The 21,554-nt window shown below is 43.7% G+C and overlaps 2 protein-coding genes across 3 annotated transcripts in view; both read right to left on the bottom strand.

Annotated features, from left to right (window-relative positions):
• Positions 1 to 6,433, bottom strand: part of rasgef1ba (RasGEF domain family, member 1Ba) — a 70,335-nt gene extending 63,902 nt beyond the window's left edge. The window contains exon 1 of one of the 2 annotated variants that reach the window (XM_036936503.2): positions 6,067 to 6,433. The gene's annotated coding sequence lies outside the window, so the exon portion shown is untranslated. The remainder of the gene's footprint in view (positions 1 to 6,066) is intronic. The other variant, XM_090191249.1, reaches the window with a different exon arrangement.
• Positions 6,434 to 14,369: 7,936 nt separating this feature from the next.
• The window catches only part of LOC110536472 (uncharacterized), a 7,569-nt gene continuing 384 nt past the window's right edge, over positions 14,370 to 21,554 (bottom strand). The window contains exons 2-4 of the mRNA XM_021622244.3: positions 20,297 to 21,001; positions 19,605 to 19,843; positions 14,370 to 15,112 (exon numbers count right to left, since the gene is read on the bottom strand). Of these exons, the coding sequence (XP_021477919.3) occupies positions 14,816 to 15,112; positions 19,605 to 19,843; positions 20,297 to 21,001 (1,241 nt within the window). The 3' untranslated portion in view covers positions 14,370 to 14,815. The remainder of the gene's footprint in view (positions 15,113 to 19,604; positions 19,844 to 20,296; positions 21,002 to 21,554) is intronic.

The following is a 21,554-nucleotide window of genomic DNA, read 5'->3' as shown; positions in this document are numbered from 1 at the left end:
GTACTGTTCTATAGAGAAGTCTGCCAGACAACAACCCATACTGTACTGTTCTATAGAGAAGTCAGCCAGACAATAACCCATACTGTACTGTTCTATAGAGAAGTCAGCCAGACAATAACCCATACTGTACTGTTCTATAGAGAAGTCAGACAGACAACCCATACTGTACTGTTCTATAGAGAAGTCAGCCAGACAAAAACTAGTACTGTACTGTTCTATAGAGAAGTCAGCCAGACAACCCATACTGTACTGTTCTATAGAGAAGTCAGCCAGACAACAACCCATACTGTACTGTTCTATAGAGAAGTCAGCCAGACAACAACCCATACTGTACTGTTCTATAGAGAAGTCAGCCAGACAACAACCCATACTGTACTGTTCTATAGAGAAGTCAGCCAGACAACCCATACTGTACTGTTCTATAGAGAAGTCAGCCAGACAACCCATACTGTACTGTTCTATAGAGAAGTCTGCCAGACAACAACCCATACTGTACTGTTCCATAGAGAAATCAGCCAGACAACAACCCATACTGTACTGTTCTATAGAGAAGTCAGCCAGACAACCCATACTGTACTGTTCTATAGAGAAGTCAGCCAGACAACAACCCATACTGTACTGTTCTATAGAGAAGTCAGCCAGACAACCCATACTGTACTGTTCTATAGAGAAGTCAGCAAGACAACCCATACTGTACTGTTCTATAGAGAAGTCAGCCAGACAACAACCCATACTGTACTGTTCTATAGAGAAGTCTGCCAGACAACCCATACTGTACTGTTCTATAGAGAAGTCAGCCAGACAACAACCCATACTGTACTGTTCTATAGAGAAGTCAGCCAGACAACCCATACTGTAATGTTCTATAGAGAAGTCAGCCAGGCAACAACCCATACTGTACTGTTCTATAGAGAAGTCAGCCAGACAACCCATACTGTACTGTTCTATAGAGAAGTCAGCCAGACAACCCATACTGTACTGTTCTATAGAGAAGTCAGACAGACAACCCATACTGTACTGTTCTATAGAGAAGTCAGCCAGGCAACAACCCATACTGTACTGTTCTATAGAGAAGTCAGCCAGACAACCCATACTGTACTGTTCTATAGAGAAGTCAGCCAGACAACCCATACTGTACTGTTCTATAGAGAAGTCAGCCAGACAACAACCCATACTGTACTGTTCTATAGAGAAGTCAGCCAGACAACAACCCATACTGTACTGTTCTATAGAGAAGTCAGCCAGGCAACAACCCATACTGTACTGTTCTATAGAGAAGTCAGCCAGACAACAACCCATACTGTACTGTTCTATAGAGAAGTCAGCCAGACAACCCATTCTGTACTGTTCTATAGAGAAGTCAGCCAGACAACCCATACTGTACTGTTCTATAGAGAAGTCAGCCAGACAATAACCCATACTGTACTGTTCTATAGAGAAGTCAGCCAGACAACCCATCCTGTACTGTTCTATAGAGAAGTTAGCCAGACAACCCATACTGTACTGTTCTATAGAGAAGTCAGCCAGGCAACAACCCATACTGTACTGTTCTATAGAGAAGTCAGCCAGACAACAACCCATACTGTACTGTTCTATAGAGAAGTCAGCCAGGCAACAACCCATACTGTACTGTTCTGTAGAGAAGTCAGCCAGACAACAACCCATACTGTACTGTTCTATAGAGAAGTCAGACAGACAACCCATACTGTACTGTTCTATAGAGAAGTCAGCCAGACAACAACCCATACTGTACTGTTCTATAGAGAAGTCAGCCAGACAACCCATACTGTACTGTTCTATAGAGAAGTCAGCCAGACAACAACCCATACTGTACTGCTCTATAGAGAAGTCAGCCAGACAACAACCCATACTGTACTGTTCTATAGAGAAGTCAGCCAGACAACCCATACTGTACTGTTCTATAGAGAAGTCAGCCAGACAACCCATACTGTACTGTTCTATAGAGAAGTCAGCCAGACAACAACCCATACTGTACTGTTCTATAGAGAAGTCAGCCAGGCAACAACCCATACTGTACTGTTCTATAGAGAAGTCAGCCAGACAACAACCCATACTGTACTGTTCTATAGAGAAGTCAGACAGACAACCCATTCTGTACTGTTCTATAGAGAAGTCAGCCAGACAACCCATACTGTACTGTTCTATAGAGAAGTCAGCCAGACAATAACCCATACTGTACTGTTCTATAGAGAAGTCAGCCAGACAACCCATACTGTACTGTTCTATAGAGAAGTTAGCCAGACAACCCATACTGTACTGTTCTATAGAGAAGTCAGCCAGGCAACAACCCATACTGTACAGTTCTATAGAGAAGTCAGCCAGACAACAACCCATACTGTACTGTTCTATAGAGAAGTCAGCCAGGCAACAACCCATACTGTACTGTTCTGTAGAGAAGTCAGCCAGACAACAACCCATACTGTACTGTTCTATAGAGAAGTCAGACAGACAACCCATACTGTACTGTTCTATAGAGAAGTCAGCCAGACAACAACCCATACTGTACTGTTCTATAGAGAAGTCAGCCAGACAACCCATACTGTACTGTTCTATAGAGAAGTCAGCCAGGCAACAACCCATACTGTACTGTTCTATAGAGAAGTCAGCCAGACAACAACCCATACTGTACTGTTCTATAGAGAAGTCAGCCAGACAACAACCCATACTGTACTGTTCTATAGAGAAGTCAGCCAGACAACCCATACTGTACTGTTCAATAGAGAAGTCAGCCAGACAACCCATACTGTACTGTTCTATAGAGAAGTCAGCCAGACAACAACCCATACTGTACTGTTCTATAGAGAAGTCAGCCAGACAACAACCCATACTGTACTGTTCTATAGAGAAGTCAGCCAGGCAACAACCCATACTGTACTGTTCTATAGAGAAGTCAGCCAGACAACAACCCATACTGTACTGTTCTATAGAGAAGTCAGCCAGACAACAACCCATACTGTACTGTTCTATAGAGAAGTCAGCCAGACAACCCATACTGTACTGTTCTATAGAGAAGTCAGCCAGACAACCCATACTGTACTGTTCTATAGAGAAGTCAGCCAGACAACAACCCATACTGTACTGTTCTATAGAGAAGTCAGCCAGACAACAACCCATACTGTACTGTTCTATAGAGAAGTCAGCCAGACAACCCATACTGTACTGTTCTATAGAGAAGTCAGCCAGACAACCCATACTGTACTGTTCTATAGAGAAGTCAGACAGACAACCCATACTGTACTGTTCTATAGAGAAGTCAGCCAGGCAACAACCCATACTGTACTGTTCTATAGAGAAGTCAGCCAGACAACAACCCATACTGTACTGTTCTATAGAGAAGTCAGCCAGACAACCCATACTGTACTGTTCTATAGAGAAGTCAGCCAGACAACCCATACTGTACTGTTCTATAGAGAAGTCAGCCAGACAACAACCCATACTGTACTGTTCTATAGAGAAGTCAGCCAGGCAACAACCCATACTGTACTGTTCTATAGAGAAGTCAGCCAGACAACAACCCATACTGTACTGTTCTATAGAGAAGTCAGCCAGACAACCCATTCTGTACTGTTCTATAGAGAAGTCAGCCAGACAACCCATACTGTACTGTTCTATAGAGAAGTCAGCCAGACAATAACCCATACTGTACTGTTCTATAGAGAAGTCAGCCAGACAACCCATACTGTACTGTTCTATAGAGAAGTTAGCCAGACAACCCATACTGTACTGTTCTATAGAGAAGTCAGCCAGGCAACAACCCATACTGTACTGTTCTATAGAGAAGTCAGCCAGACAACAACCCATACTGTACTGTTCTATAGAGAAGTCAGCCAGGCAACAACCCATACTGTACTGTTCTGTAGAGAAGTCAGCCAGACAACAACCCATACTGTACTGTTCTATAGAGAAGTCAGACAGACAACCCATACTGTACTGTTCTATAGAGAAGTCAGCCAGACAACAACCCATACTGTACTGTTCTATAGAGAAGTCAGCCAGACAACCCATACTGTACTGTTCTATAGAGAAGTCAGCCAGGCAACAACCCATACTGTACTGTTCTATAGAGAAGTCAGCCAGACAACAACCCATACTGTACTGTTCTATAGAGAAGTCAGCCAGACAACAACCCATACTGTACTGTTCTATAGAGAAGTCAGCCAGACAACCCATACTGTACTGTTCTATAGAGAAGTCAGCCAGACAACCCATACTGTACTGTTCTATAGAGAAGTCAGCCAGACAACAACCCATACTGTACTGTTCTATAGAGAAGTCAGCCAGACAACAACCCATACTGTACTGTTCTATAGAGAAGTCAGCCAGGCAACAACCCATACTGTACTGTTCTATAGAGAAGTCAGCCAGACAACAACCCATACTGTACTGTTCTATAGAGAAGTCAGCCAGACAACAACCCATACTGTACTGTTCTATAGAGAAGTCAGCCAGACAACCCATACTGTACTGTTCTATAGAGAAGTCAGCCAGACAACCCATACTGTACTGTTCTATAGAGAAGTCAGCCAGACAACAACCCATACTGTACTGTTCTATAGAGAAGTCAGCCAGACAACAACCCATACTGTACTGTTCTATAGAGAAGTCAGCCAGGCAACAACCCATACTGTACTGTTCTATAGAGAAGTCAGCCAGACAACAACCCATACTGTACTGTTCTATAGAGAAGTCAGCCAGACAACAACCCATACTGTACTGTTCTATAGAGAAGTCAGCCAGACAACCCATACTGTACTGTTCTATAGAGAAGTCAGCCAGAGTTGGTACCAAGATTGACATGGATCATCTTTAAAACAAACAGATGCCTCCCTGGCCACCACTGCATATTTCCAAACTATGTTTGCATATAAGGACAATAAAACCTCCAAACTATGCAGGTATTATTTTCATCCACTTTTTTTTTTAAATAGTTTATTATATTATATTCTTAGCAAAAAATATCTTTAAAAAATAATTCATAAATGGCGCCATACAGGGTTCTACATGGAAAAAGAACCCTTGGGGTTCTGATCAAAGAACCCTTTAAAAGGATTCTATATCGAACTTTTAGGGGTTCCATGTGATAGAACCCCATTTGTTTCTATAACATTTCTAAGAGTGTTTTAAACAGTGAATAGAGAGTGTGAATAATGCAACACATATATGTTTTTAATACAATAGGTAGACATAGGCTAACGCATACAGGAGCAGAAAGACGGCCGTTTCCAAATGATCTGCGGGACAACAAAAATATTGTACTTCCCCAAAAAGTGTCTGTCTGACCGACCGCCGGTTCTCAACTGCAGCATGAACATTTTTCGACCACGCCGCAATGATCTCTTGTCGGGACCCGCGGGAACTCAGACATCTACTCCAAGGAGCATGTTTATCACATACCTTTGTGAATTCAGTGAGAATGACCCTGTATTGATCCTTGCGTCCTGTGGTGAGGTAGAATCACCTTAACCTCGGCGTAGTAAGGGTTCAAAATAGTTAGCATTGACACCAATGGTAAAAAATAAAATCCCATTAAAGTACACTCTGTGATGCGCTTAGTGAAGAGAATACTCTAGTTGACTGACACCACATATAACCCAATACATTAATCTGATCTGCATAAACCAGCCATTGTATAGAAGAATCAGATGTTATTACTCACATGCTTGGTAAACAGCAAGTGTGCTTTAACAGTGAAACGCTTACTGTGAGTTGTGTGTTGGGTGTTGCGTTTGTCAAATCGTACCAGCACCTACCTACCTATGGTCTTATGTTCATTCATTACAAAACTATTCCAAATATGAATCAAAACTCACTGCAGAAAATGTATTTAACAAAATAAACCGGATAGTGCTTGAATTTCTAACCAATTTACAATGCAGACGAAGTGAAACGAAATATATTCCCCAAACGCAGAAACACACACACACACACTGCCGCCCTCTGTGTGCACATAAAAACCTATGCGTATTACTGTGACAGTAAAGAAATGATCCAACTGAAATCTAAAGCAAGTTCCAAGGTTTACGGGAAATAATTAAAATATCTCACCTCAGAATGAAAAACTGCACGTAGAATCCGTAATATCCCTTTCCCCACTGGAGTAGAGCGCGCACTTTCGAGATGACTCTCTCTCTCCGATGAAGAAAGTGTACCGATAAAAATTGAAACCTGTGAGTTTGTACTGGTATCAGTCGCAGGTCTCCTCAGCCACGCAATTCAGAATATTCATCACTTGCGAAAAGCCTTTGGAGAGTTATTGGTAAGAGAACGAAACCACCAGGGCAATAGCCCGCGTTGGACAACTACGGAGTGTACAGCTGGATATCCTCATTCACGAGCGTATTGACTTGTATGAGCTCGAGAAACCGAGAAAGCCTGAAATGACCTGACTCTACGGCAGCCCTGCCAGCCAATCACAGTCAAGAACGAACTAAGCGGGCTAATGCTTTCAAAACAACTGGGAACTGGGAAATCAATTAAATTCAAAGGACTTTATTGGCATGGGATTTGTGTTATTTTTTATTTAACTAGGCAAGTCAGTTATGCACAAATTATTATTAATTGGACGACGCTGGTCCAATTGTGCGATGCCCTATGGGACTCCCAATCACGGCCGTTTGTGATTCGAACCAGGATGTCTGTAGGGAACAAGGCACCATACAGGAGATGCAGTGCCTTAGACTGCTGCGCCACCCGGGAGCCCAAAGGGTGAAGTAGATAATAAACAAAAGTGAAATAAACAATCAAAAATGAACAGTAACAATTACACTCATAAAAGTTTATAAGGAATGGAGACATTTCAAATGTGGATGGATGGATATGGATATGTACTGTGTTATAACCATGTGCAAATAGTCAGGTCATTACAGTACTGAAGGAAAATAAATCAACATAAATATGGGTTTTATTTACAATGGTGTTTGTTCTTCACTGGTTGCCCTTTTCTCGTGGCAACAGGTCACAAATCGTACTGCTGCGATGAAACACTGTCGTATTTCACCCAATAGATGTGGGAGTTTATCACAATTGGAAATCTGAGACTTCCTAGTGTAGCTGTGATTTGCATCGACTGAAAGTTGATTGCATTCGATTTGGAACCGGGCTGCCTCCTGGGCATAACCCAGGATTATTATATGGATATATATTTTATATATATATATATATACATGTTTTTTTGGTGCGACCCCGGTGCCTCGTTCAAGCCCACGGGGAATTCGACTCAAAATAAAAGTAACGTAATTAAGAACGTGTAATAACCACGCTATATCTGCCTTCCCAATAAAAACTTGTCTGTATTTTATGAAAAAGAGATGTATGTTTTCTGGACAATGTACCATGCTGCCTCGTTGCCAAAATGACTGAGCACCCGCAGATTATTGTTCAATTTGAGATGTGGGGGAGGTACCCGATGACATGACGGGCATGTGGGGGAGGTACCCGATGACATGACGTGTATGTGGGGGAGGTACCAGATGACATGACGTGTATGTGGGGGAGGTACCAGATGAAATGAGGGGCATATGGGTGAGGTACACATCCACTGACAGCAAATCAGACAACTTCTGCTGTTTCTAGGAAACATGACACTAACCATATTTTCATTCAACCATTTCATGCCGATGAATTACCTGACGCATGAAAAAAGTAACCACCAGGCAGATGGAAACATAAAATGCCTGTACAATTTGTTTCGTTCGACATGGTGGGATCTTTTTGTGTCGGTAAAATGTATGATGTGACAAATGGAAAAGCCTTTATGCGCAAATATTTTTTTAAATGTTTAAATTGAACCTTATTTAACTAGGCAAGTCAGTTAAGAAACCTAGCTACTGAGACCTAGCTACTGAACCCCTAGCTACTGAAACCTAGCCACTGAGACCTAGCTACTGAACCCTAGCTACTGAACCCCTAGCTACTGAACTCTAGCTATTGAACCCCTAGCTACTGAACCCCTAGCTACTGAACCCCTAGCTACTGAATCCCTAGCTACTGAACCCCTAGCCACTGAGACCTAGCTACTGAACCCCTAGCTACTGAACCCTAGCTACTGAAACCTAGCCACTGAGACCTAGCTACTGAACCCTAGCTACTGAACCCCTAGCTACTGAACTCTAGCTATTGAACCCCTAGCTACTGAACTCTAGCTATTGAACCCCTAGCTACTGAACCCCTAGCTACTGAACCCCTAGCTACTGAACCCCTAGCTTCTGAACCCCTAGCTACTGGACCCTTGCTACTGAACCCCTAGCTATTAAACCCTAGCTACTGATCCCCTAGCTACTGAACCCCTAGCTACTGAACCCCTAGCTACTGAACCCCTAGCTTCTGAACCCCTAGCTACTGGACCCTTGCTACTGAACCCCTAGCTATTAAACCCTAGCTACTGATCCCCTAGCTACTGAACCCTAGCTACTGAACCCCTAACTACTAAACCCCTAGCTTCTGAACCCCTAGCTACTGAACCCCTAGCTACTGGACCCTAGCTACTGAACCCCTAGCTACTGAACCCCTAGCAACTGAACCCCTAGCTACTGGCAGACATGGCATTCGCCTTTGTCATTGCCAATGAAGTTGATGCAATCGAAATCCCACTTCTACATGAAGCTGAACATGATCAACATGTTCCAAGGAATTAATATACTGATGATAATGTATAGAACCCCACAGTGGAGGTGTCATGATACCCATATAACCTAGCGGTCAAACATGGAAATGGTTCTAATTGTTTTTCCACCATTCATTTTCTCATTGGGGATTTTTAGAAACACTTAAAAATAAGGGCTGTGATTCGTATAGGCTTACCATGGCGTGACGTTTTGATAGCCGTGTACGTCTCGCTCGGACAAGGTGACTTTTATCAGTAACCACGTGAGAGGTGGGAATTTACCAGATGTGAAGTCGTAAATACCAGTTGGATGCATTAACTTGCTTTCAACTCGTTGAGAAACGCTGATTGGCTAACGTCCAACAAGTTGCGTAAACCATAAACTAAAAGTACAGTTATCACACTTGTCAACAAATTATAGTGCTATTATAGTGCTCAAAAAGACATATTAATATATTGCTTTTTATAGTGGGCTTAATGATTTGCTGTTGCATTTAACTGCTGAAAATGCTGTTTTCAAGGTCATTTTCTTAGTAGGTGACATTAGAGGTCAGCATGATAGATGAGTTTTCCACTAGTAATTACCAGTCGGAGGGCCGTTCAAGTGGGAGAGGCTATACGGACACGCCAGGAATCCAAGTGGACGGTGACTGCACATTCGCTAGCAGAACGAAGAGCAATGGCTATCTATTTGTTCGCTGACTTTTATCTCGTTAGGAAACCGCCTCACCTGTCTCATTTTCACCACGACTTCCTCTTTCAAATCCCGGGGATTATGTACAATTTTTAAAAAGTATCCAGAAGCCGTTTTCGTTCATAGGAAAATGATGGCGGGGGACATTATGTACAATTTTTTTAATGTAAGGAGAGGGGAGTAGCTAGCTAGTGTAGCTAATGTCAGGCCATGGTGACAGCTAAAGCACATTTATTGTAGTGATTTTCCTAGAAAACGTACAACTACGGCATAACGTTACGATTTGTTTGTAGCCGCAAGTATAAATTAAACACATGGAAAGGACTGAACTGAATTTACCGAATCCGTTCGTCTCCACTCGGCACTCGCTGCCCCGACAAACCTCATCAATTAGGGCACCAGGCGTGTCCGTTTAACCTCTCCCGTTCCTAGTGATTTTTTCCCAGTTGTAAGTGGTAAATCCCCACTTCCCGCTTTGTTACGAACGCAGCAATAATCTCTCACTCTATTATTCATAGCTGAGTTGGAGGAGCTCTTTGGTAATTATGCTGAGTTGGAGGAGCTCTTTGGTAATTATATGCATCAGAAGATGTGCGATAATAACCAAGGAAATCTTTGAACACAGGCATGTCGTTATCATTTTAGGGATCTAATAAACTGTAGTGACTGATGTCTCAAACAATGTTTTAGGGGACTAAACAGTTGTGACATTCATTCATTGCCCAAATAATTGAATGTGACAATTGTTTAAACAAGCAATGGTAAGCCTGTGCAGAATTGAGTTTTGTGTAATTGATTTAGACATTTATAATGAGTTTTTTTAAAAATTAAATATTTAAGCATTTGTAGCTAAGTTTAGCAATTAAGGTTTCGATTTTGTGTCATGCAGGTTTTACAGATGGCGTGGCAGTGCTGTGTAATATCCCTATAGTTATCAATGGCAACTTGTTTGATTGTGATGTGGGTAAATACAATAAAAAATCTAATATATTCTAACCCATCTGCCAAAAAATATTCCACAAAATCAAAACACCATTGAAATAACATGATCAACGTGGAGACCAGGCTGGGATCAAATACCATATATTTAAATTATTTTTCAACAACAAGTATTTAGATAAACCTTTATTTAAAATTAAAATAAAAAGTCGGATATTGGAATGTATTTCAGAAGACTCAAAGACACTCCCATGCATTTACCCAGCTATTTGAAAATACTTTCAAAATACAATTAATTTGGTCAACTATTTGTTTTTTCTTCTTCAAATAAACATTCAAATACTGAAATAAAAGTACATTTTTTTTTGGAGCTGTGTATTTGAAAATACCCAAATACACAGAAATATGTTTTTAAATAAAAGTTTTTGAACCCAGGCCTGGTGGAGGCTATCAATAGGCTGGACTGGCATTTAACTTATCCCCCAACTCTGATAAAAACACATCTATACTAGAGACTTCCTCATTGAACAATGGTGAGCCTGGCTTTTCACACACAAATAAACTTTACTCAGAGAAGAACTTAACACGGCCCAGATTCTCATTTGGACCTTGCCTCCTCCGTCCTCTCTTCCTCCGAGACCCAGAAACCGATAAGGGGTCGAGGAGTGTCAATTCACTAGTAGGCGAACGAAAGAGTCCGCTCACTTCATTGATTACCTACTTCGGCAGCAGCAAGCGCAATAGTATCCTCGCGGTAGAAAGTGTTTTAATCAGTTGCTGTTTTCTTAAAAGAGGAAAGCATGGAATGATTTAAAAATGATATGGTACTCATCCTTTCACCTTATTTTGGGATTCCACCCTGTAAACGTTAATTTGCCTGATGACGTGCGATTAGAGGACAGTCTCATTTCATACAAGAGCATTTGCATCCATGTTCCCTCCAAGATTTACCTTTGACCTTTTTCAAAAGGAGGCAAGAGAGGACAGAGGACCCAGACGCAAAACCAAATGAGATTCTCCCAAGGAATTCCTTCTATCCACCGAAGAGCCCAACCCTCTCTCTCTCCCTTCCCTGATGCCCCACAAAATACTACATTCACTTTCTCTTTCTCCGACACACACATATTCTCTCTCTCTTACCCTATGCTACAGCGGTATAATACAGCGTTCAAAACAACTAGGCACTAGGAAATCTCAGACTTCAGTGCGTAACAAAGCAGCTGGGAACTCTGAGAAATCTATTTGAACGGTCATCCAACTCGGGCCTCTTTCTCCGACTTACCTATAACTGAAGATCACTGACGTCATGATTTGACCTTGTAATTTTCAAGAGTTCCCAGTTGTTTTGAAGGCAGCATAATAAACAGCTTTCTCAGTACATTTAATGACAGTCTAGAACTAGGGAAAAGTTAATAGCAGGTATTAGGATCAGGATGGCGTTGTCCGTTATAACGTATGGCTGACATGGATTTAAAACGTATAAGATTTCCGCTAAAATGGATTTAAACATGTTTATTGTTTTTATTTCACCTTTATTTAACCAGGTAGGCTAGTTGAGAACACCTTTATTTAACCAGGTAGGCTAGTTGAGAACACCTTTATTTAACCAGGTAGGCCAGTTGAGAACAAGTTCTCATTTACAACTGCGACCTGGTCAAGATAAAGCAAAGCAGTGTGACACAAACAACAACAACAGAGTTACACATGGAATAAACAAACGTACAGTCAATAATACAATAGAAGAAAGAACAAAACAGACTCGATAAGATTTATGTTGGCCTAGTTTGATTATGGAGCTGTTTTGTAATATTTCAGAAGGGAGGTTAGTAACCTGGTCTAATGTTAGTAACCTGGTCTAATGTTAGTAACCTGGTCTAATGCTAGTAACCTGGTCTAATGTTAGTAACCTGGTCTAATGTTAGTAACCTGGTCTAATGTTAGTAACCTGGTCTAATGATAGTAACCTGGTCTAATGTTAGTAACCTGGTCTAATGTTAGTAACCTGGTCTAATGTTAGTAACCTGGTCTAATGATAGTAACCTGGTCTAATGCTAGTAACCTGGTCTAATGCTAGTAACCTGGTCTAATGTTAGTAACCTGGTCTAATGTTAGTAACCTGGTCTAATGTTAGTAACCTGGTCTAATGTTAGTAACCTGGTCTAATGTTAGTAACCTGGTCTAATGTTAGTAACCCGGTCTAATGTTAGTAACCCGGTCTAATGATAGTAACCTGGTCTAATGCTAGTAACCTGGTCTAATGTTAGTAACCTGGTCTAATGTTAGTAACCTGGTCTAATGCTAGTAACCTGGTCTAATGTTAGTAACCTGTTCTATTGTTAGTAACCTGGTCTAATGATAGTAACCTGGTCTAATGTTAGTAACCTGGTCTAATGATAGTAACCTGGTCTAACGTTAGTAACCTGGTCTAATGTTAGTAACCTGGTCTAATGTTAGTAACCTGGTCTAATGCTAGTAACCTGGTCTAATGTTAGTAACCTGGTCTAATGTTAGTAACCTGGTCTAATGTTAGTAACCTGGTCTAATGTTAGTAACCTGGTCTAATGCTAGTAACCTGGTCTAATGTTAGTAACCTGGTCTAATGTTAGTAACCTGGTCTAATGTTAGTAACCTGGTCTAATGATAGTAACCTGGTCTAATGTTAGTAACCTGGTCTAATGTTAGTAACCTGGTCTAATGTTAGTAACGTGGTCTAATGTTAGTAACCTGGTCTATTGTTAGTAACCTGGTCTAATGTTAGTAACCTGGTCTAATGCTAGTAACCTGGTCTAATGATAGTAACCTGTTCTATTGTTAGTAACCTGGTCTAATGCTAGTAACCTGGTCTAATGTTAGTAACCTGTTCTATTGTTAGTAACCTGGTCTAATGTTAGTAACCTGGTCTAATGTTAGTAACCTGGTCTAATGTTAGTAACCTGGTCTAATGCTAGTAACCTGGTCTAATGATAGTAACCTGGTCTAATGATAGTAACCTGGTCTAATGTTTTTGAAATAGTTGCTGAAATACTTGGTCCTCCTCACAATCACCGTTTAAAATAATAATAATTTAACTTGGCAAGTCAGTTAAGAACAAATGTATTCTTATTTACAATGATGGCCTACCCCTGACAAAAACCTCCCCTAACCCAGATGACCCTGGGCCAATTGTGCACCAACCTATGGGACTCCTGATCACGGCAGGTTGTGACACAGCCTGGGAACGAACCAGGGTCTGTAGTGACGCCTTATTAAACCACTGCGCCACTCGGGAGGCGCACTCGTGTTTGGTTCAGTATAAATTCAGGAAGAATTTTAAAAATCTAATTCAAATGAATGGAAAATAGACATCCCTCACTTTTCAGATGTCTTTTGAATGTCAATTCACTTCCTGGAGTTCCTGAATTGACCTCAACCCAACTGTGCTTCACACCTTTAACTCAAAACCGTTCATAAAACAATTCCTAACACCTCTTTTAGCTGAGCTGACCGGTGGTGAGCTAAGCACTGCTCCCCGCCCATTCAGCTAGCCATCAACATGTCTATTTACTACGCTGCAGTAGCCCCTGATGATGACATCATAAAAGGAGTCTGAGAATGTTGACAGACACATTCAGCTAGCCATCAACAATCAACCATCTATTTACTACGCTGCAGTAGCCCCCTGATGATGACATCATAAAAGGAGTCTGAGAATGTTGACAGACACATTCAGCTAGCCATCAACATGTCTATTTACTACGCTGCAGTAGCCCCTGATGATGACATCATAAAAGGAGTCTGAGAATGTTGACAGACACATTCAGCTAGCCATCAACATGTCTATTTACTACGCTGCAGAAGCCCCTGATGATGACATCATAAAAGGAGTCTGAGAATGTTGACAGACACATTCAGCTAGCCATCAACATGTCTATTTACTACGCTGCAGTAGCCCCTGATGATGACATCATAAAAGGAGTCTGAGAATGTTGACAGACACATTCAGATCCTTTTCACGAAGAACACAAACACACACGTTGTGTTCATTAGACACAAACATTAGGATGAAGTGAATTACATGCGACAGCAACGTGAGTGGTATAGATAAGGAGTAAACAAGCGTATAAAAAATAACCATTCGATACCAATGCATTTTTATTGGTAAGACAATTCATAATAAACTGCAAAATGGCACAGAACATAATAAACATCATTACAATTGAGATTGTCTCAGTATTTCACTGAGACCCTGGACGCGACCCCACTCTCCCAGGGTGTCTCAGGGAGAGTTGGGATATACAAAACACACCTTTTTTGAAATAGGACCAATATAAGCACCCACCAAATTATTCTTGTTATCCTAAGAAATCCTAGGATTAAAACCCATTGTATAGTTTTTTTTTTTTTGAAAGCAGAATGTACACTCCAAACAAGTGACCAGGCAAATAAGTAAACAAATACTGAGAGCCTAGTCCTTTCCAATTTAGAAGGCAACGAATGCTCACCACACCAGACACGAGTCAAATACATAACGTACATCAAATACTGTATTTGGCCCAGATCTGCATCACATCCCACCCTGTCTATGTGGTCTCTGATTCAGTCCCATCTCTGTCCCCAGCTACATTATCCAGTGTAGTAGTGGTCGAGGCCCCGGAACCACCCCCTGCTACCCCTTCCGTCCTGCTACACTGGTGGCAGCAGCTGTGATGTGTCTGGTTCCTCTGCTGGTTCTGGGCCAGGCCAGTGAGGAGCTGCAGTACCCTGACCTCATGTTCCATCCGAGCCCTCTCTCTCCGGTCCTCCCTGTCTGCTGCCTCCCTCTGCCTCCTCTCCTCTCTCTCCAGCCACTGAGACAGGAGGTCCTGCTGCCAGCGAGTCTGAGATAGAGACACAGGGTCATTCCATGTCATATCAGCAAGCCATGACACCTGCCGTCTCTGATTGATCTGAAATCGTTTCTGTAGTTAGAAACGGAGCAGATCAGCGTCCCTGAAACATTATTTTATTGAAATCTAATTTGATCTCTGAGAAATTAAACTAATTTGATTGACACCCAAACAGGCCATTTAAATTCTAGGATTCATATAATATTCAATAACTATAGTACATAAAATCCGATTTGGACCAAAACAATTTCTAACAATGAGTAAGACATGAGGATTCCAAAGAAAATGGTCAAAAGCCACCCACGGACCCCCCATGCCGATCCCACCCACGGACCACCCCCATGCCGATCCCACCCACGGACCCCCCATGCCGATCCCACCCACGGACCCCCCATATCGATCCCACCCACGGACCACCCCCATGCCGATCCCACCCACGGACCCCCCATATCGATCCCACCCACGGACCCCCCATATCGATCCGACCCACGGACCCCCCATGCCGATCCCACCCACGGACCCCCCAATGCCGATCCCACCCACGGACCCCCCATATCGATCCCACCCACGGACCCCCCAATGCCGATCCCACCCACGGACCCCCCATATCGATCCCACCCACGGACCCCCCATGCCGATCCCACCCACGGACCCCCCCATGCCGATCCCACCCACGGACCCCCCCCCATGCCGATCCCACCCACGGACCCCCCCCCCATGCCGATCCCACCCACGGACCCCCCCCCCCATGCCGATCCCACCCACGGACCCCCCCCATGCCGATCCCACCCACGGACCCCCCCCATGCCGATCCCACCCACGGACCCCCCATGCCGATCCCACCCACGGACCCCCCCCATGCCGATCCCACCCACGGACCCCCCCCATGCCGATCCCACCCACGGACCCCCCCCATGCCGATCCCACCCACGGACCCCCCCCATGCCGATCCCACCCACGGACCCCCCATGCCGATCCCACCCACGGACCCCCCCATGCCGATCCCACCCACGGACCCCCCCCCCATGCCGATCCCACCCACGGAACCCCCCCCCCATGCCGATCCCACCCACGGAACCCCCCCATGCCGATCCCACCCACGGACCCCCCCATGCCGATCCCACCCACGGACCCCCCATGCCGATCCCACCCACGGACCCCCCATGCCGATCCCACCCACGGACACCCCCATGCCGATCCCACCCACGGACCCCCCCATGCCGATCCCACCCACGGACCCCCCATGCCGATCCCACCCACGGACCCCCCCCATGCCGATCCCACCCACGGACCCCCCCATGCAAATCCCACCCACGGACCCCCCCATGCAAATCCCACCCAAAAAGTTAGTATATACAGAGAATTCGGAACGTACTCAGAACCCTTGACTTTTTCCACATTTTGTTACGTTACAGCCTTATTCTAAAATTGATTAAATTGTTTTCCTCCCTCATCAATCTACACACAATACCCCATAATGACATCACAATACCCCATAATGACATCACAATACCCCATAATGACAAAGCAAAAACAGGTTTTTAGAAATAACTATACCTTACATAAGTATTCAGACCCTTTGCTACGAGACTCGAAACTGAGTTCAGGTGCATCCTGTTCAGGTGCATCCTGTTTCCATTGATCATCCTTAAGATATTTCTACAACTTGAGTCCACCTGTGGTAAATTCAATTGATTGGACATGATTTGGAAAGGTACACACCTGTCAGTAAAAGGCACATGGCAGCCCGCATGGATTTTGCCAAAAGGCACCTAAATGACACTGACCATGAGAAACAAGATTCTCTGGTCTGATGAAACCAATATTCCAAATACATTTTTATTGGTCACGCGTGATTAGCAGATGTTATTGTGTGTGTAGCGAAATGTTTGTGCTTCTAGCTCCGAGATTGAACTCTTTGGCCTGAATGCCAAGCGTCAGGTCTGGAGGGATCCTGGCACCATCCCTACGGTGAAGCATGGTGGTGGCAGCATCACTACAATGAAGCACGGTGGTGGCAGCATCACTACAATGAAGCATGGTGGTGGCAGCATCACTACAGTGAAGCATGGTGGTGGCAGCATCACTACAGTGAAGCATGGTGGTGGCAGCATCACTACAGTGAAGCATGGTGGTGGCAGCATCACTACAGTGAAGCATGGTGGTGGCAGCATCACTACAGTGAAGCATGGTGATGGCAGCATCACTACATTGAAGCATGGTGGTGGCAGCATCACTACAGTGAAGCATGGTGGTGGCAGCATCACTACAGTGAAGCATGGTGGTGGCAGCATCACTACAGTGAAGCATGGTGGTGGCAGCATCACTACAATGAAGCATGGTGGTGGCAGCATCACTACAGTGAAGCATGGTGGTGGCAGCATCACTACAGTGAAGCATGGTGGTGGCAGCATCACTACAGTGAAGCATGGTGGTGGCAGCATCATGCTGTGCATCATGCTGTGGGTATGTTTTCAGCGGCAGGGACTGGGAGACTAGTCAGGATCGAGGGAAAGATGAACAGAGCAAAGATCCTTGATGAAAACCTGCTCCACAGCACTCAGGACCTCAGACTGGGGCGAAGGTTCACCGTCCAACAGGACAACCACCCTAAGCACACAGCCAAGACAATGCAGGAGTGGCTTCTGGACAAGTCTCTGAATGTCCTTGAGTGGCCCAGCCAGAGCCCGGACATAAACCCAATCGAACATCTCTGGAGAGACCTGAAAATAGCTGTGCAGTAACACTCCCCATCCAACCTGACAGAGCTTGAGAGGATCTGCAGAGAAGAATGTGAGAAACTCCCCAAATACAGGTGTACCAAGCTTGTAGCGTCATACCCGAGAAGAGAAGACTTGAGGCTGTAATCAATGCCAAAGGTGCTTCAACAAAGTACTTAGTAAAAGATCTGAATACTTATGTAAATGTGATATTTAAGGGTTTTATTTTTAATACATTTGCAAAAAATGCAAAAAAAAAGCTTTTGCTTTTGTCATTATGGGGTATTGTGTGTAGATTGATGAGGAAACAAAACTATTGAATCCATTTTTAGAATAAGGCTGTAACGTAACAAAATGTGGAAAAAGTCAAGGGGTCTGAATACTTTCCGAATGCTCTGTATTATCAGTTCTGTCTGACCTGTAGTAGTATGGGGCTGCAGCTCTGACTATTGTTTCTTTCTCAGTGTTTCTCTGTTCCCTGTCGTACCTTATCCATGGACTGCTTATAGGGTAAGGAAACCAATGTAATTTTGGTGAACTATCCCTTTAACATTTAGGGGGTTGCTGTTCCTCGATGGCGCTGTTCCTAATAGCAGTAACAGCGCCATATAGTGGTCAGAACACGGTAATATCAGGATGCAGAATGGGACATAAAGTTCAGAGAGCAGACAGAGAACTATATACTGGTTGTTGGGGTGGTATTTGCACGGGTGGTCCGTGGGTGGATTTTGACCATTTCTTTGGAATCCTCATATCGTACTCAAATTGGATTCCAAATCAAATTAATCCTTTTTTTTGTCACATGCGCCGAATACAACAGGTGGAGACCATAGATATATGCTCATTGTTTTAGTCCAAATTGGATGTTATGTACTATATTTATTGAATATTACACGAACCTCTCCCTCGACGTAATTAAGACAAAGGAGATGATTGTGGACTACAGGAAAAGGAGGACCGAACACCCCCCCCCCATTCTTATTGACGGGGCTGTAGTGGAGCAGGTTGAGAGCTTCAAGTTCCTTGGTGTCCACATCAACAACAAACTAACATGGTCCAAGCACTCCAAGAACAGTCGTGAAGACTGACTCCCCCCAGGAGACTGAAAAGATTTGGCATGAGGCCTCAGATACTCAAAAGGTTCTAGAGCTGCACCATCGAGAGCTGGTTACATCACCACCTGGTATGTATTCGGGCATTGTGACAAATAAAATAAAAAAGTGATTTTTGATTTGAATTCTAGAACTTAAAATAGCCAATTTGGGTGAAATCAGCTTAATTTTGCTGAGATAAAATTATATTTCAACAGGATAATGTTGTAGGAATGCTAATCTTACCTGTTTTCTAACTACAGAAATTATTTTGAGATAGTGGGTGTTGAAATCCTCTTTCGGGTGCATTTTGAGGTGGAACGACCCCACCGATAGATACAGTTTAGACATTGAGGTTGCTATCAAAAGTATTAGGAATTATTTACTTGACTATCGTTACATGGCAGCCATGTTAGCTCCTCATTAGAAATCTTCCAATGTTTTTAAAGCAATACTATGACTGACTGACCGAATGTCTAAAATTCAAACATGAATCTAAATACTCATCGTGAATGGATAAATGGTATGCTCAACGGTGCTAACATGCCGTCCCAGTTTAACAAAACTGCATGAATGAGTCTAAAATGACACCCTATCCCCTATAAAGTAGTGCACTGTATAGGTAATAGGGTACAATTTGGGATGTATCATATATTTATATCTGTCTCTGACCTGCTCGTGCCTCTGGCCCTCCAGCTGCACCAGCAGCCCCCGGGACTCTGAGACCAGCCTCTGGAAGCAGTCTGCCAGGTGCTTCAACGCAGGCTCCAGGGACTGGGTGGAGGGGATGGTGCTACCACGGCCAAGGCTAGGGTCTGGGGGTGGAGGAAGAGGGGAGGCCGGGTGGGGTGGTGGTTGGGGTGGTGGGGGGGAGGGGGATCTGGAGCTCAGGTCCACCTCTAATGGATGACCTGCAATCAAGAGATGAACTATATAATGATTCTAGTTCATTTAAGCTTCATTTTCCCAACATTGTGACATTTGATTTGAAATTGTATAAAGACTAGCTATACTGTGTTAATGCAGTCAGTATTGTATAAAGACTAGCTATACTGTGTTAATGCAGTCAGTATTGTATAAAGACTAGATCAACTGTGTTAATGCAGTCAGTATTGTATAAAGACTAGATCAACTGTGTTAATGCAGTCAGTATTGTATAAAGACTAGATCAACTGTGTTAATAGTCAGTATTGTATAAAGACTAGATCAACTGTTTTAATACAGTCAGTATTGTTTTGTACTTCAGTTTCTATCTGAGGTTGGAGCTCAGTGAAAAACAAATCTAAGATTTGTTACTAATGATAATTTCAATGAAAATCAGTGGTACTGACAGAAGAAAGTGTGACAGACAGTAGAATACATACCAACAGGTTCATGATAGACGTTGAGGCGGTCTACAAAAACATCATGGCGTCTTCCAACCGAGCCCGCCAGTGGCTGACCGTTGATTCCTATGCCGTTGGACTCGTAGTCGTCTGTGTCTTCTGCCTCTCTGTCCTCCTCCTCCTCCTCCTCCACCTTCACCTCAGAGACCAGATACCGCGACTGTCGTCCTCCTATCCCCTCAGGAGATCCAGAATGGGGTTCTGTTCCCATTCCATCGACAGACCCAAAATGTCGCCCTCCTACTATCCTATCAGGAGATCCAAAATGGCGTCCTCCTCCTCTTATCCCTTCAGACCCAAAATGATGCCCTCCTCCTAGTCCTCCTATCCCTTCAGGAGATCCAAAATGGCACCCTCCTCCCATCCCATCCACTGCACAGTTTCTCCCCAGCACAGCGTCCATCTCAGCGTAGTACCTGAAACTGCAGGGCTGGGAGTCGTCCACGCTCCTCAGCAGCTTGGCTCTGACATAGTTGGCCTTGAGGGTCTTGACGCGGAGCCGGCACTGGTGGGGACTGCGGGAGAAGCCCAGGTCACACATGCGGGCTGAGAGGTGTTTGAAGACATGGCGGTTTCGGACGTTCTCCGCCAGGCTCTTCTGTACGTGCTCATCACTCCAGGCACACAGCAACACCTGAGTCTCCTCCACCGTCCAGTTGACGGAGCGCTCGGCCTCTCGCTTCCCTGCAGGAGTGAGGTGTGGACAGTACAGTACAACCATAAGGCATTAGCCTGCTTATTAATATGAAGCTACACAGTGAACTCAATAGGTATTTTGCTCATAGGTTAGGTTTACACATTGGTACTAGTTAGCGACTATCCATACATCAGTTGACCCCCCCCCCCCCCCCCCCCACACACACAAAAATTACACTGAATTGCAGGCAACTGGTTAAAATAATGTTTCTATTTCCTTGCTTTAATTTAAAGTGTGATGCATGCAGACTCTTGTTGATGCTTCCGGATGGCCCTATAAATAATAACTATAATCTCTCAAATGATAGCTATAATGTTTGGCAACAACATCGCGCTAGCTATCACTTAGCTCTAGTTTAAATCCCTGTAATGTGGATATCTTCCATCACGGAGTTGAGTAAACTCAGCTAGCTAGTAATTATATGACTTTTTACCATTTATTGAGAGTAGCAAGCTAGCTAGTTGACTGTACACTAGCAATTAGCTAGCCAAGTGGTAGGCAACAGAGTCAAGATAAGTTTAAGCTTGCTAGCTTGTCTGT

Source organism: Oncorhynchus mykiss, chromosome 11 (assembly GCF_057628025.1).
Source record: "Oncorhynchus mykiss isolate SJ-2025 chromosome 11, ASM5762802v1, whole genome shotgun sequence".
NCBI lineage: Eukaryota > Metazoa > Chordata > Actinopteri > Salmoniformes > Salmonidae > Oncorhynchus > Oncorhynchus mykiss.
This window is presented reverse-complemented; position numbering and strand designations above follow the sequence as displayed.